Source organism: Gymnogyps californianus, chromosome Z, assembly GCF_018139145.2.
Source record: "Gymnogyps californianus isolate 813 chromosome Z, ASM1813914v2, whole genome shotgun sequence".
Taxonomy (NCBI): Eukaryota; Metazoa; Chordata; class Aves; order Accipitriformes; family Cathartidae; genus Gymnogyps; species Gymnogyps californianus.
Window position 1 is genome coordinate 60,877,273 of NC_059500.1, and position 16,514 is coordinate 60,893,786.

Consider the following 16,514-nt stretch of genomic DNA (forward strand, 5'->3'; position numbering starts at 1 on the left):
GTGGGAGATACTTCACTTGCTAATACTGGCCTGCCTTGTGCATATCTGTAAAAACAAATCTAATAAATATAGGCAATACTTTAAACTTTAAAGTCCCAGCTGAGCACTTCTTTTAAAGAATAAAAATCTACCCATAAATAACCTTCTACAGCTAAGATTTTCTGTGGGCTATCAGTTAATGTCTTATCAAAGAGGTCTGGCCAGGGATGCAGTAAATCAATCAGAAAACATATAGGCTTGAATTTCTAATGCTTGCAGTCAATCAAATTGAGTAAGATGCCTTCAGACACTGCTAATATTCTCTTTTTTTTTGCCACAACAAGTATTAGGAGTAGATAAGGAACTGCTGAGACCCTTGCCCAGCAAGGGAAGAAGGGAATTCACAGTGCCCAGGGCCAATTTGTTCTGTAATAGATATCAGTCCATCAAAGGGACAGATAAGGTACCTTTTGGACAAACACATCACATAAGGCAAGATTAATTACAGTTGAAATGTGAAGGATATTAAGTCTAAGTTCTTTCCCTACAAACACAGTTACTTCCTAGAGAACAAGGACAATACAGCTCTCATTTTTGGAACTGGGAACTGAAATCTCCCGGGGAATGTTAAAAAAAAAGTCACTTAAAAATCACTACTAAATTGGTCTCCTGAGTTCCTCGTTTGAATTTTATTTTCTCCACCCAAAAAGCAACTGCCTTTCCAGCAAACAAATTTTCTAACAAGTGTGAGAAATTCTCAACAAGCTACCAGTAATTTTTTTTTTTTAGGTAACAAAAGGGAGAAGTACTCTATTTTGACTTGAAATTTTCCCTGAATAGGTCACAGCAGCCTGCTGATGTCAAGAAAGGCTTACAGAGGAAAAAGGGAACTGAGCAGAAGTAGCAGCAGCTAGCTCCTATGCTTTTTGTAGTGAAAACTTTGTTAGGCAAACAGTCAAAAGCCCTGTCGTAGAGATATCAAGTAAAAGCACCCTAATGTAGCATTTTAATATTCCGAAGAACTGTGTCGATGTAACTATTATGTTTTAAGAAATTTTTAGGAGGTAGACAGCACTGCCACTGGACCAAATTAATGGGTGTAGGGAAGGACAATAATTAAAATGGACACAACCAAAATCAGTATTTACCCACTATTTTGCAAAGTAATAATCTGAAAGACAAACCCAGGAAAGGTGGTGCATGGACACCTTGTGATCTACCCTCAAAAGAGGCACCACAGCTAAACCCTCACTGATCTAGCATACAAGAGGACAACATCCATGGGTCAGATAGTTCTTGTTCTCTGAACAAAGAAGAGGCTACTGAGTATAGATGAAACCAGAAATCAAACAGTGACTGAATTTTACTTACTGTAGTCAAAGGGGTTGGTGTAGGTATAGGAAGCAACCCTGCACCAGGCATCAGGCTTGTCATAGTAGGAGCAGGCGCCAACAGAGAAAGGGCTTTGGCTTCATCTGGGATTTTACCTGAAGAAGCAAATGAAAGCATTACACAGAGTTGGAACATTACACATATGTCACTCTTTCTATGATTTTACAATTACCCTTGCATTTAAAAATGTAATAAATAACAATGAATCTATCTACCACATCCTTACAAAGAAACAAATAAGAACTTAAGTTTTTCCTTTTACCCTGCTCTACTAGGAAAAACAAAAGTGAGCAAAACTTCAAAGACTAACAATCTCATTAATGGATTATTATTTTAAAAACTGAATAATGTATACAATTATTTAACACTTTGAGCTATGGGTCACCTGTACTGGAAACTTAATGTTCATGAACCAAACGATATCAAGCATGGACGCTTTCCCAGGGCGGTGTTTTCACGGTGATCGAAAGTTGTTTTACACATGACAACCGTTCGTGTTGGCTGCATCACTAATAGCACACAGAACATCAGATACAGAAAAGAAGAACATTTTTTAAAGTTTAATCCCCAGAAATGGCAAATAACCAAATCAGTAAAAGAAAAGGAAAAAAAAAAAACCAAAAAAAAAACCCCAAACCAAAGTATGTGCTAACTGAAATCTGTGCTTTTTTTTTATTCCTCTGGTGCTACCTACTTTGGATGTAAAAATAAAAATAAAATAAAAATTACTGAACTACTGTGACTCCACACAATACATACTACAAGTGAAGCTGGAGGTGGAGGAGGGGAGGGCAGAAAAAATTTAGATTTGTACTGTCTCACATTCTAGGTCACCTCAATTTATCTGGAACTTTAATAAATTAGCTTTAAATTTACTGAGATTGAAGAAAATCGTAACTGATCAGCTAAGCAAGCTATATTTTCTCAAAATACGTATTTCCTACTATTTCAACCAGATTATATTCCCCTTGTCATGCTAAAAGTTTAAGTAATATCTAATCTGAATGAAACCTGCGTTTCATTTTCATTCATTAGTCACAATTAGACTGCTAAATGAACCTCAAAAAATCTTCAAAAATAAAAAGATTTAATAGTTAAACAATTATGATTACAATTAAATGTACATACTAAATTTGAAACGCAAAGGGATTTAAACTGGTACAAACATTAAATACTAAACTGAAAAACTACAGAAAGAAGTTCTAATTATACTCGGTATCTATGATCTATTCAAAATTACTGGCATAACTGTATATATGCTATCCAACTGAGCCCTTTGGTATTATCCCATGCACTTTATTAATAAAGTAAATGCTTTTATTTAAACGTTGTTTTAAAAGTCAAGGTATATACAAATACTGTGCCAGTGGCTTTTACTGCTTTGGTTCAAACTGTGTATGTTTTAACTATAAAACCCCTAACTTCAGGATTTAAAAATGAATATATAAATATTTGTATCAAAAAGCAAAATATGAGGTAAGTTTCAAAACACTGTGCAGTTTCAGCTATATGAGTTCCAACAGACCCTACAGGAAACATACTACTTTAAAAAAATAAAAAGAAGAAAAAAGTGTTGCAAACCTGCTCTACAGATCTGCAGCAAGGACTGGGTTACAGTTGGATATGAGCAAAGGACAAAACAAATCTAAATGAAACTTAATTTATATGTAGCATGGGTGGAATAGAAAAGATAAAATAACAGTACCCATTTTTTTCTCATGCTTCCTATTTACATTTATTTTATTTATGTTAAATTTTGAGGCACCTTGCTCCTTAACATGTAAGAAACCACTTGATTTTGCTATCTAAAGGAGAAAAATAGGAAAATTATTAGCACTTAAGAATTAACTGTGCAATAATGACTTCCAGGGCTTTTTAAAAAACATGCATGAATCTGAGTCATCATCACAATGTTCAGCACTCTTTATAGATCTCATTTTGAAGTCAGGCATGCAATGAGCGGTGTACCTGATTTGCCTGACTGCTCATGAGTATCAGGTACTTTGCTGCACATCCTGCCTAATATGTAGCTAACTAACAGGCTTTCGAATATATAGTTCCAGCAGCTGTGCATGCAAATTAGGCATAGAATTATGTACTAGTTCTTCTGAAAATCGCAATACTTGAGTGTTTTCAAATGACTAATGAACCAGACCTTATCCTGAACAGCTAGCATCTTGCAATTAACTGGATACTCACGCAGGTTTCTACAGGATCAACAGACATGGCTGACATAAATCCAATGGCAGAAATGGCTCCTAAAGTGCTGTGTCTGCATTCTAATTTAGATCCTTGGTCAGTAACGTACATAAGTATATGCCTAATTTAAGTATGCGCTTACATACAGCCAATTCAATATACACTTAACCAGATAAGAGATGCTTAGGCACTTAGCCCTTTTAAATAGGAACTGAATTAGGCACATAACTAAACAGACAATGAGTCAAGTTCAGAAAGGTACTTAAATACAAGCCTAAACTTTAAGTATACGGGTCATCTTACTGAAATAATTGGAATTACTAATTTGCGCAAATGTTGCTCAAGGAATCCACTGAACACTTTCGGTTAAGTGCACCGTTATAGCAGTTCAAAGAATGAATAACATGCATATTTAAATTGTAAAGTTAGCAGCATTATTTCCAGAATACTTTGGTCCTTCAGCAATGTAATGTTTTATTTTAAATACAAAATCTGGTTGGTCAGTTCCATGCCACAAACAAAGATTCATTTATTTTATTCAAGAATGAGAAAGGGTCTATCTCTACACATAGAACCCTGAAAATTTGCCTGCATATTCAAAGATACTGCCTTTTCAAAAGATCCTTCTCCAGTTTTTAAGACCAGGTGAAACTTTTTAACAATTCTATAGAAAACAAACTGTTGTGGGGAAAAAAAAAGAAAACCTGAAATATCTTGCAAATTTACTTCCCTGTTCTTTAGACAGTTTTGAAAAACAAATTAATATGTGAGGCCAAATAACCTCACGAGTTACAGGCTTTAAGTTTTGGAGTTTTATCTCCATGAATTTATTTATAAAAGGAATACAAGCCCACAAAGATACAACAAAACATGTGGGTTATGACACAACAAATTAGGACACTTTAGTTTAAGAATAACTGTTTCAGTTTTTAAACTCATGGTATTTAAAAGCTGAATGTAAATGAAGTAAAGACATTTATTTTCTAATGAGGGGAACCGACAAAATAAATATGCCACATCTATACCACGTCCTTAGAAAGATTTCTTAGAAGCTCTTGTGTCTAGTAAATTACAGATCCTATGATCATTTATTTACTGATTCTTCACTTTGCAAAGGAATCTGGAAGCAGATGTAGATTAGCTCTGCATTGCCCAAAGAAACCTTACACTTCTTAGGAAATGTACAGTTGTCCTAAATATCAGTTATGATTGTTACTTTTTTGTATCATCAAAGTGCTTAAGAGCCCAGGTCAACCTAGTCCATACCAGAATCCATTTTGCTAAACGCTGAACAGAAGTATCTGCGTTAATCAAATACTAATCACAGTATTTTTATCCCCCTCCACGTGCTCAGAAGAAATTAATTTCCTACTCTTTGTACTGAAACTACGTGGTTAATCCTCCTCCCCAAAACTCCTTCTGCAATAAGTTTGCTTGTTTTAAAAATACTTACAGTTCACATCTACTCTAAACATAATTAAAGGAATTGTAATTTTCCTGCTATTTTAAATCAATGGAAAATGCAACCTTAAAAATAAAATAATTTCCGTGTGAGCCAATTCATGATTCTTATTGGATTTAGCAGCAGTGATTAAAGAGATTACACCTACTGGCAATTACCTCAACTGCTACAGCTAAATCCAGCAGAGATCATGAAGCAAAGCTCTTCCCAGCTGCAGTGCACAGCCTGGTGCATCACCAGAGCAAAACCGATTGATCCCAATGCAGCTGGCTGGGAAGAGCAATGCCTGAGGACTAGACACACCACCTGGTCCACCACCTCTGTTTCAGGGCTTCCACTTCACAAGAAGTAAGAACATCATTTAGGATCAGAACCTTCTCAATCACTCCAGCATGAACTGCCAGGGCTTCTGAGATGGTGAGATGACCGAGAAGACACTTTTTTTTCTTTTTTTTTTCCTAAAAACCTCTTGAAATAACCACCACTGGAGCATGTCAAAGTGCAATATACACATATATACACACAATGCACACAGAACTGATTCAATCTTCCCACATATAACAGCGTTAAAAGACAATGTGCCTCACATAACACATTCCAACCAAAACTTCAGGCTGCATTTGTACTTATGAGTGGTAAACAGTTTTTTCTGAAAATTACAAAAACAAAAGGATGAAATCTTACTGCCACTGACCTCACTGGAGCAAGGTTTCATCAGAAGCAAACAAATATTTCATGACATTCAATATTCATGAAAGTTCAATTTCAGAAATAATTAAACTCTTCATATTAGACATAAATAGTAAGCCTTCCTTTAAACAGACCATGCAACCTAAAATAAAACTACTCTGCTGAGAAGAGGAAAAATAGCAGAGAAAGATCACGACTTTACTTTGTAAAGTTAATTTCTCCAGAAGTAAGAGTTTCAACTGTCCTTTTCCAAGATAAATTCATAAAGCATAACATATGAAAGAAGGTATCTTAAAACTGATACATTTTTCACTATTCCTGTCTTCTCACACAATGTGCTCATCTGTTGAATTTAGATGCTTAAACGTATTCCAAATCAAATTTATCTGTAATTCACAGCATAAAAATTAATCATATTCTAAATTCTGTGTATACCATCCACCATTCATAAGCAGCTTCAGGTCAACTTCAAAATGAAACACTGTGAACCCTTTACAAAACACCATTTTTACAGAACTGAAGTACCAGTTCACAAGTACAAGGGAAAGAGATTTAACAGAACAAAACAAAAAAAGGGACAAAATAAAATAAAAATAAAAATAAAAGAAACAAAGGAAAGAAAGCAAAATAAAATAAAAACAGAGACAGGGCGTCCATCTTCAGCAGGCCAGACTTCGATCTCATTTCCCCCATGAAGGTTTCACTTGGCGGCAGGTTTAGTGGCATGGCAAACAATGCCTAACTCAGGCAAGTGTAACAGGTCTGCCTTGGCCAGTCTAGTCATCTAATAATGCACAAATATCACACAGAGAAAACATACAAAACCAAATTAATAGTCAAAATCCATCTACCAGATAATGTGGACATAAAATTTAGAATGATTAGGGTGGCATCTTTGTTTATGTTTCAACCTTTGCGTTCTCAAAGTATAACGTATAAAGAAAAACCTACTAATATACACACAAAAAAAGTCATATTTTGACAGCTTAATAATGTTACTTCATTTACAATTACACTTTTGTTAAATTGTTTATTAAATGTCACAAAATTAACACTGTTTTCACTGTGTAGTGATTCCCTCCTCATACTCCCCTGACTTAGCACTGTTTAAATAGACTCCAAATTTCAGATTTTATTCTGGTTTTTAAAACCAAGTTTTCAGAGTTCCGTTTTACCTCTCCTCTACGTTCGATTCGGCGCATGAAATGTTTTATTACTGGCACCGTTGGCCAAGGATATAATTTTACCTCCTGGTAGAATATAGCCATCACTACTTTTGAAGCTCGTGATACACTCCACTAACTCCATTAACAATGCATCATATGATACACAGTGAATCAAAAATCTTGCGCTGTGGTCTCCAAAGCCATACTTATTCCACACAACAAATTCCTCAAAAAGTTAAACCTATATAAATTCACACCTTTATAAATTAGAATTAGTGATTCTGTTAGGAAGTTACATGGAAACAGCATTCTGACATTAAAAAAAATTTGACCTCACAACCCAATCACTTGTTCACCTAATTATGCATAAACCTCTGTGGGATCCAGAATGATTTTGAACAGTGACAATTTTTCTCTAATACGTTTTCTCAGAAATGCCTAATAAGTCAGCTACAAATGGGGTTGGAACAAGATTTGTCAGAACTTTGATTTTGTTCTCCTTCCATTCATTGTCTACCATCAAGAGACACAGGAAAAACGTAGCTTTACCTGCCTGTTGCCACATCATGTCAGGCAGTGATCTCATCACAAGAAAAACATCAGGAAGTGTTGTTCATTCATTAGGCGGCAATCTTCCCTCTCTGGCAGTACTGAACCAGTGTTAAGATCTTTTTGATGAAACATAAAACTAAGATCCTAAATAATTTGTAGTCAATTATTTAGGGGCAAATTTTCAATAATAAGGACTCCGGTCCCATTAGCCTCTACAGAGCTTCAAGTGGATACAGCAATATCCTCTTTGTGGTTTAAGAACAAGTTCAAAAAATAAAACCAAAAAGCCCCCAAAAGAAGGCATAAAAGCAACTAAGAATCTAGGCTTCACAAAGACAAATATATGTGCCATACACCCCTAGTAAGAAGGCTACAAGAATAGGCAGTATATTGTAGGTCAATATAGCCTTTAGTGAAAGTACTTATAGAGTCTATGAAATTTTGGAGACCCGTCAGCGTTTGCTAGGAACATCCCAGACCATTATTACAGCAACACTAATCTCATATTATCCAGATCATGATGTGGCAAACATGCCAAAAAATGGTACTCTGGGACCACTGTTAACAAACTCCAAGAAGTCAACAGCATTTTTTGAGCCAAAATCTGATTCTTGCAGTGAGAAAAGTTATGTTAATAGGAGGTATTTCTGGATTTGGTGCAGTTTATGGTTCAATCATTCTAAACACTGTTGTTTGTGGCAAAATAGCTACCATGTTCAAAGTGAAGTTAGGTTCACTCCACCAGCTGGAATGTTTCCACTCCAAAGAGGCAAAAAGTCCAGAACCAAATGGGCAGATGCTCAATTCCACAATGATCCCAATGAAGTCAATGGGGCTCTGCCTAACTCCAGCGATATGCCTACCATAGGGCCAGGCTTCATACAACTGTATTCAGATCTGGGATATTATACTAACAATATGAACTACCTTGTATTCAACACATCTGTAAAAGTATGGCCTCAATGCTAGTTAAAGGAACACTTGTAAATTTAATATTCACCAAGCATTTTATTTTATTAAGAGTTTTAAAAATATTTTACGTTGGAAGCAATCATTACAGATTACTGCATTTTTAAAGAGATATCTAAAACCAGAAGGGAGTACCAGTATACACAAGAAAGCCTTTTTATGGCACACAAAGTAATATTTTCCACAGTAACAAGAAAGGAAAATTGAAATTTTTTTATTAAACTAGCAGGTAAACATTTATATTCAAACAGTAATTATCACCATGAATGCTAAGTATTTTAGGTTAGATGAATCTAAAATGGTCAAATGCATGTATCACATGTTTACAAGCAAAACAGGGATTCAGTCTAAAAAACCAGGAAAAATAATCAGTATCTTAAAAAAAAAAAAAACCAAAACAGAAAAACCCACCACATCAAAGGTGACACATTGAGATCCAAACTGCAATGTTACCGGTGCCAGGAAATTGCCTAATCTTTTCAGTGCTCCATTGACTTCAGTGAGAACTCTGTGTGAGAATAAGCTTGCCAACACAAACCATATTGAAGGAAATTATTTTACCTTCTTTTCTCTCAAAATATGTAATAACTAGGGCAAATTGAATTATCCTAATTTAAATCAACTAACTTTTTTCTAATGCTGAATTTCAATTAAATCTATATAATTGGGTTTCTTCATTCAATTTTCAATTTTGTTTCAAGACTTTTTTTCAAAAAGCAATAAAATAAAATAACAACAGAGCACCACCTCCTTACATGGAAAGCTTAAAACAATTAGCAGACGTGACAAAGACCAACATTACAGAAGAATGTCTAAAATACCAACCTTCTGCACAGGGCACAACTATCAAAGCTCTGTCAATAAAAACCGTGTTAGTTAGATGCTGGGCCACACCAACACTCGATGCTTCACGAAACTTAATATAACATACTTTGGAGGAAAAAGCAAGAGGTGCGTTGCTGCAAGACAAAAGGAAAAAAACAATTAGTCACATTAAATAATTGTATGCATGTATTTTTAACTATTACTCCTTAATAAAAAAATAGGTTTTAGACTTCCTGGAAAAGTTAGCCAAAAGGCAACAGTATAGAAATTTACTAATTTGCCTACTTCAGTGCCTTTCTGTCACTGAAAAAAGCATACCATAGCACCTTCTCCTTTTTAATGGAAACTTACGGAGGCCAAAATCCCAAATTAACAGGGCTACTTTTCTTTTATAATCTTGCTAAACAACATTGACCAGTACCTTCCAAATTACTATTCTAAGTAGCACATTTACTTCACACATTTGTCAAGTAAATAATTTACAGCTTATCTTTTTTCCTCCAAATAATCCTTGTTTAGTAAAGTCAAACAACAAGCCCAGTCATTTTTCAGTGGGTCCTTCAGATATTAGCCCATAATAACCAATACTCTTTCTTAAGTCTTCATGAAAGCAGTTTCATTAATTCTTATTAAGATAAAATCAGTCCTTGAGAGTTCTTTCAAATGTTAGGTCTTAGTTCTCTAATGTAAAAAAAATCCTTTTTGTCATCTGCTTTAGTTCAGCATAGTGTAGTACAGGATAACACTGGAGGAGGTAGGAGGAATTCACTATTCAGCTAGAAGAAGGAAGAAGATTTGTAATTTGCTTTTCCATTAGAAAGTATACCAACAGAGATGTCAGAAAGCACAACATGTAAACATTGTAATCTTGATCAAAACCAAAGAAGTTTGCTTTAAAAAATGTATTCCCTAGTCAAGGTTTGTAACCTTTATACAAGCAGTTTATTTCTTCATATGAAAGAAGTACAGGTGAAATCTTCAAAGAGAGAATGCAACAGGATATTGCTGGAACATCAGCAATTTCCATTTGGAAAGACAATCTGTCTTCTAGCAAAGCAGTAACTCATGAAAAATACACTGCATTAACTGTTTCATCCTGACCCTCCCTCAACCGAAACATAAACACTTGCCAACTTTCTGGAAGTACCAGAAGCAGTTCAAGTTTAGCCCAACCCATCCTGTAGTCCCTCAAATTCCAAGCCAGTACTCCCACAGTTGTTGTATGGAATTAATTAGACTTTAGTTTAAATATAAGCTCAGAAGTTTTAGACACATTGTTTCATCATATTAATTGCATAAATGAACCAAGAACTTAGTCTGAGGCAGGCAGACTGGTATGTTTCTGGTTACCAGAAAGGTAACACCTAGGTAAAATATCTAGAGCTGGCCAACTTCATAATGGCATTCAGAAACACTTATGATGGAAAATCCTGTGAAAACAGATACACTGAGGAGGCAAAAATAAACAGGGAGTGGGAGAGACATAAATATGAAAGTCAACCTTACACAATTTAGAAAAACATTGCAAGATGACTCCATTTCTTCTGCCCGTTTATTTTGTTTGTAGTGGCCAATGTTTTCACAGTTTCAAGTTTCCACATTCAGGAAAGAAATAATTGTATAGAATGGCTTCTGAGCCACCTGTAAGGTCTTGGTTCAGAACAGTTTCCAACATCAGAGGCGACAGCGAGCTATGACTTTCTCAGTACTCAGCAGAAATGTTTGCATACAACTCTTATTCTTACATATTCTGAAGAGCCAGACTTCGCTCACTGCAAAGATTTTTTTTTTAAGGCCAGAGAGTGTTTTTGTTTGGTTTGGTTTGTTGGGGGGAGGGTGGAAGGGCATCCGTGTGTGTGGGTTGGGAGGAGACAGTGTTTTGGTTTTTTTTTTGTTGTTGTTTGGGGTTTGTTTGTTTGCTTTTAAATACACCTGCCAGTGTTACAACCCAAATGGCTGAAGCCTCCACTGAAGATTCTGTGGTCCAGACTGTTGAAGACTTCTAACATCTCCTGTTTTTTTCCTTTTTTGTTTTCATTGCTAACTCAAGAACGTAATTCTGTTCCAGGCAGTTCCAGGCCCCATAAATAATCCTCATAAATTTCAACACCTATAGAGCCAGCTTTGACAAGTGTATTTTTTATAATATTCTCCCCCCTGTATTTCCTGGATTTCAATCACAAAGGCTATGTGGAAAGTATGTTAAAAAATATTAACATCAGAACACTGCTGCAAATGAGGCTCTAAAAAGAAGTCTTGGTACAAAGTGTTCTCTGAAGGTTACAGAGAAGAAATTCTGTATAAGGAGACCACCTCTGCTGAAAACCCATCAATGCTGCATCTACATCAAGGGAGATGATTAAGATCCAAAAGATGTAAAATTCTAAAAGGTTTCACAGTGATTGAGTCCTCTCCTTTTACGAAGTGGGCCTCCTAAACCTCCCCAGCAGGCTTAAGAAGTCTTTCTTAGAAAAGTCCTATTCTGTTTTAATTCCTTTTGTTCAGTTTTTTTCTGCTAACCTTTTCTGACGCTGAATTGAGGTAGAGTCATAGTCTTCTTCACAGGGTTACAAAGCATCGACACAAAAAAGCAACTCCTACATCTCTGATTCAAGGTTACCACAACTGGTTTCTTTAGGAAAGCAAGAAAACTCAAAAAGAAATTAAATATCTAAACAGTATTCAGACGTTTCTGCCATTTTTGCTTTCCTTTGTAGGGAGACAGTAACATCCATCTCCCAACAGAATAACAACCAACCAGAAACATTTCATAAGAATGACCTATTCAGAAAGCTACAGTGAAAAGTCAAATAAAAGGCTACAAAACATTCCTCTAAGGGTCTGGATTTTCTCAGAGTGGTGGTGGTGGAGGAGGAAACAGAAATTAATAACTTATCAAAATAAGATGTTGTGGAACAATTGTGCAGATCACATTTAAATAAGGCTGTGTTTTATCTCAAAGGCCTCATCTATACTGCAGTCACTGCAGGATATAACAATGTCTAAGAAACACTTGTGTGTTGTAGCCCTCAAGACCACTCCAGACCATCCAGAAGCAAACAGTACTACACAGCACGGCTTTCAATGCCTAATGGAGGCAGTTTGTGCCTCCCTGCTTTCAAACAACTCATTCTGCAAAAATCCAACTGTTGCTCAATAAAACTTTGCAATATTTAACTGTTCAAAAATCCTCTTAGAACCACATTTGAAGGCTTATCACTATAAATGCAATTTTGAAGGCTTCTCTGAAACACAGACTTCAACTGGGTGACAAGCATAACGCAAAAGCATGACTGGGACTAAGAGTCTGATTACAGACGTCACTGGTCTCCCAGTAAGCCGAAAAACAACTCTAAGCTGTAAGAGTGGTTGGTATACTGGAGTACATACAGAAGGCAAAAGACCCGTCACACCCTGCAAACCAGCTTCAGATTTCAACTGTACTGCAAACTGAAAGTGATCTATAAAAACTGGTCTCGGTCTTGTTCAGAACTGTGAGAAAAAGAAGCCACACTTCATCTTCTCACAAAAGTCTATTTAAACAGCCAACAGAAAGGTACCAAATTAATACTTTCTTGAGCAACACATTTTGTAAATTTAAATGTAACTTTAGGCTGTTAAAAGCAACACTCAACAAAGAGACAAAATTTCAGGGAATATTCTACAGACCAGGGAACACAGTATACCCTCTCATGTTCTTGCATATTCTAATGTTGGCATCATCGTGCAAGTGCGGTTTCTCGGAGACCTTTTGCACACAGGGGCTTGCAGGAGGCTTCCTTCCTACCTCTTTAATGGCCTCTGTGTATTCCCACTCGAGAAAACTCAGTAAGCACCAGAAGTTTTGCAAATGGCAAACTGAGGAGCTCTTCTTAAACAGTGACAGCAATTCTCCACCCCCAACATGGGAATTCAGATCTCTAACCAAATGTCCCGGTTTCGGCTAGGATAGAGTTAATTTTCTTCCTAGTAGCTGGTAGAGTGCTGTGGTTTGGATTTAGTAGGAAAATAATGTTGATAACACTCTGATGTTTTTAGTTGTTGCTAAGTAGTGTTTATACTAAGTCAAGGATTTCTCAGCTTCTTGTGCCCAGCCAGCAAGAAGGCTGGAGGGGCACAAGAAGCTGGGAGGGGACACCGCCAGGACAGCTGACCCAAACTGGCCAAAGAGCTATTCCATACCATATGATGTCATGCCCAGTATATAAACTGGGGGGAGCTGGCCAGGAGGGGCGGATCGCACTAACTGGGCATCGGTCAATGAGTGGTGAGCAATTGCATTGTGCATCACTTGTTTTGTATATTCTAATTCTTTTACTACTATTGTCATATTATTATTATCATCATTATCATTATTTAAGATACTCGATAATCAAATACAAATTAAGAGTGAAATGAGTGGATTAAAAAAAAAATACACAACCCTTTTCCCACCTCCACATAACTTACACTTGTTTACTGACGTTATTCAAGGTCCACAAATAGGTGCTTTCAATCTTTAGATTAAAGTTTCAATGGAAAGCCTTCCAGAGAGCAGAACAGTATATAGTTGTACAATCAAGTCTAATTTGAAATTTTCTTGTAAGAAAATAAGTAAATACAAACAACAGCCACCAGTAACAAGCATCTCTGACCCACTGAAAGATGATTCATGTTAATGGTTTTTCAATTAAAAGAAATACTGCTTTCAGTGCCAATGAAGCCTCACTGACAAGTAGCTAAAATCAGGATGATGACCATATGGAAACAACTTCTTCAGTGCCAAGAGTTTCCAATGTCCTCAACACTGAACCTGAAGGTGGACTACTCACAGTTCACATAGGCCTCTTTGGAACATAACAGTAATAAAGTAGTATTTACTGCCATCTGCATGAAATGTGAAAGCCTCTAATATACAAGACAGAAACTTCCTCACGGAGAACTAGCCTTTCAAGAACATGGCAGGTATGAAATCCATCCTCTTAAAGGGATGTCTGATGAGCAGTGACTGAAGAAACTGAAAGGGCTTTGATCAATGAAGATAAAACATGAAGTGACAAACTACCAAAAAGCACAACATGATTTAACTCAACATCCATAAAAAAAGTCCTCCCAATCAATTTGAGATATAAAATAAAGGACCCTAACAGAAACTGCTACTTTAAAACCACAGTCTTAAGATATTAATTGCTGGGAGAAGTCACGGGGTTCAGGAAGGTTGCAGGGAATACTGAAGAGTCATCTTAAAGAGCCTGCATTTTATTTAATGAGTTAAAAAACTGGGGTGGCTTCTCTCTTCCTCTCCACATTTTACAAGCTTACAAGAACTTTAAGTAAACTACTCTAACATTAATACGCTTTCTATTTAATATAATCTGTAAGTAATTATATTCAGCAATTGAGACTTCCTTTTAGCATTTTAAGGAAATTCTCTGCTGCATCCTATAAAACTGAGGTACATGTCAATGACAGGAAAAATGTAGAAAATGGGTAAAAAGGAACTCCTCTCTCTAATAATGCTAGTTCAGACAACCATAGCATAGCCCTGTACTTTGCTCTACAATCACTGAAGCACAAAACCTATAGGTGCCAGAGACATCATCCTCACTCCCTAGTTAAGTCAAAAATGTTCTTTTTTTTCATTCAAGTCAGTGGTAGGGTATTGCACAATGAATTAGAGTAGAATAGTGCTATCAAAGGAATTTCCTATAAAGTGGAAATGATCACCTGATCAAATTCACCACTTCTACAATCCTCTTGGATTGCTCTGCCAGAGCAAAATATCAGAGGATTAGGAAAAAAAAACCCAACACTATCACGCAAAGCTGCATCTTCCAAGAATGGGAAAAAATATTTCAAAAAGAAATTAAACTGTCAAGAGCAATGTTCCAAAATGGTCCATGTCCTTGACCAAGTTCATGCACAAATACCAGAATGAGACTTGTTTGAGACTTGCTGCTCCAGCTGAATGCACATTAAGTCTACGGGGCTCGATGCAATTCATCCCAAGGTACTGAAAGAGCTGGCCGACATTATTGCAGGACCTCTCTCCATTATTTTTCAAAGGTCTTGGGAGTCTGGAGAGGTCCCAGTTGACTGGAAGCTGGCAAATGTTGTCCCAATTTTCAAGAAGGGTAAGAAGGAAGACCCTGGTAATTACAGGCCTGTCAGTCTCACTTCAGTGCCTGGTAAAATTATGGGGAAAGTTATTCTGACAGCTACTGAAAAACACTTGAGAGACAATGCAGTCATTGGTCATAGCCAGCATGGGTTCATGAGGGAAAAGTCCTGCTTAACCAACTTAATTTCCTTTTATGACAAGGTCACCCATCTAGTTGACCAAGGGAAGCCAGTAGATGTAGTGGCTCTGGATTTTAGCAAATCTTTCAATATTGTCTCTCACAGTATCCTGCTAGACAGAATGTCCAGCACACAGCTAGACAAGTCCATAATATGTTGGGTGAGCAATTGGCTGATGGGTCAGGCTCAAAGACGTATAGTAAATGGGGTTACATTAGGCTGGCGGCCAGTCACCAGTGGTGTTCCCCAGGGCTCAATTTTAGGGCCAGTGCTCTTGAATGTTTTTATAAATGATCTGGATGCAGGAATCGAATGTACATTAAGTAAGTTTGCTGATGATACTGAACTAGGAGGAACTGTGGACTCCCTTGAGGGTAGAGAGGCCTTAGAGAGAGATCTGTAGCGAGCTGGGAAATCACCAACTGTATGAAATTTAAGAAGAGCAAGTGCCAGATTCTCCATTTGGCATGGGGTAATCCTGGTTACATGTACAGACTGGGGGATGAAAGGCTGGAGAGCAGGCCCGCAGAAAGACATCTGGGGGTTTGGGTTGATGGCAAGTTGAATGTGAGTCAACAGTGTGCCCTGGCAGCCAAAAGGGCCAACCGTGTCCTGGGGTGCATCAAGCACAGCACAGCTAGCCGGTCGAGGGAGGTGATTGTCCCACTCTACACCGCACTGGTGCAGCCCCACCTCAAGTACTGTGTGCAGTTTTGGGCGCCTCAATATAAGAAGGACATCAAACCATTAGACTGTGTCCAGAGGAGCGCGACCAAGATGGTGAAAGGTCTTGAGGGCAAGGCTTAAGAGGAGCGGCTGAGGTCACTTGGTTTGTTCAGCTTGGAGAAGAGAAGGCTGAGGGGTGACCTCATCACAGCCTACAACTTCCTCAAGGCGGGCAGCGGAGGGGGAGGTGCTGATCTCCTCTCTCTGGTGACCAGCCATAGGACACGAGGAAATGGAATGAAGCTGCGTCAGGGGCAGTTCAGACTGGACATCAG

At 37.2% G+C, this 16,514-nt stretch overlaps 1 protein-coding gene across 2 annotated transcripts in view; it reads right to left on the reverse strand.

Annotated features, from left to right (window-relative positions):
• Positions 1-16,514, reverse strand: part of SREK1 (splicing regulatory glutamic acid and lysine rich protein 1) — a 38,230-nt gene that overhangs the window by 18,276 nt on the left and 3,440 nt on the right. For both annotated transcript variants that reach the window (XM_050912458.1, XM_050912457.1), the window contains exons 2-3: positions 9,235-9,368; positions 1,351-1,466 (exon numbers count right to left, since the gene is read on the reverse strand). In XM_050912458.1, coding sequence (XP_050768415.1) covers positions 1,351-1,466; positions 9,235-9,368 — 250 coding nt within the window. The remainder of the gene's footprint in view (positions 1-1,350; positions 1,467-9,234; positions 9,369-16,514) is intronic.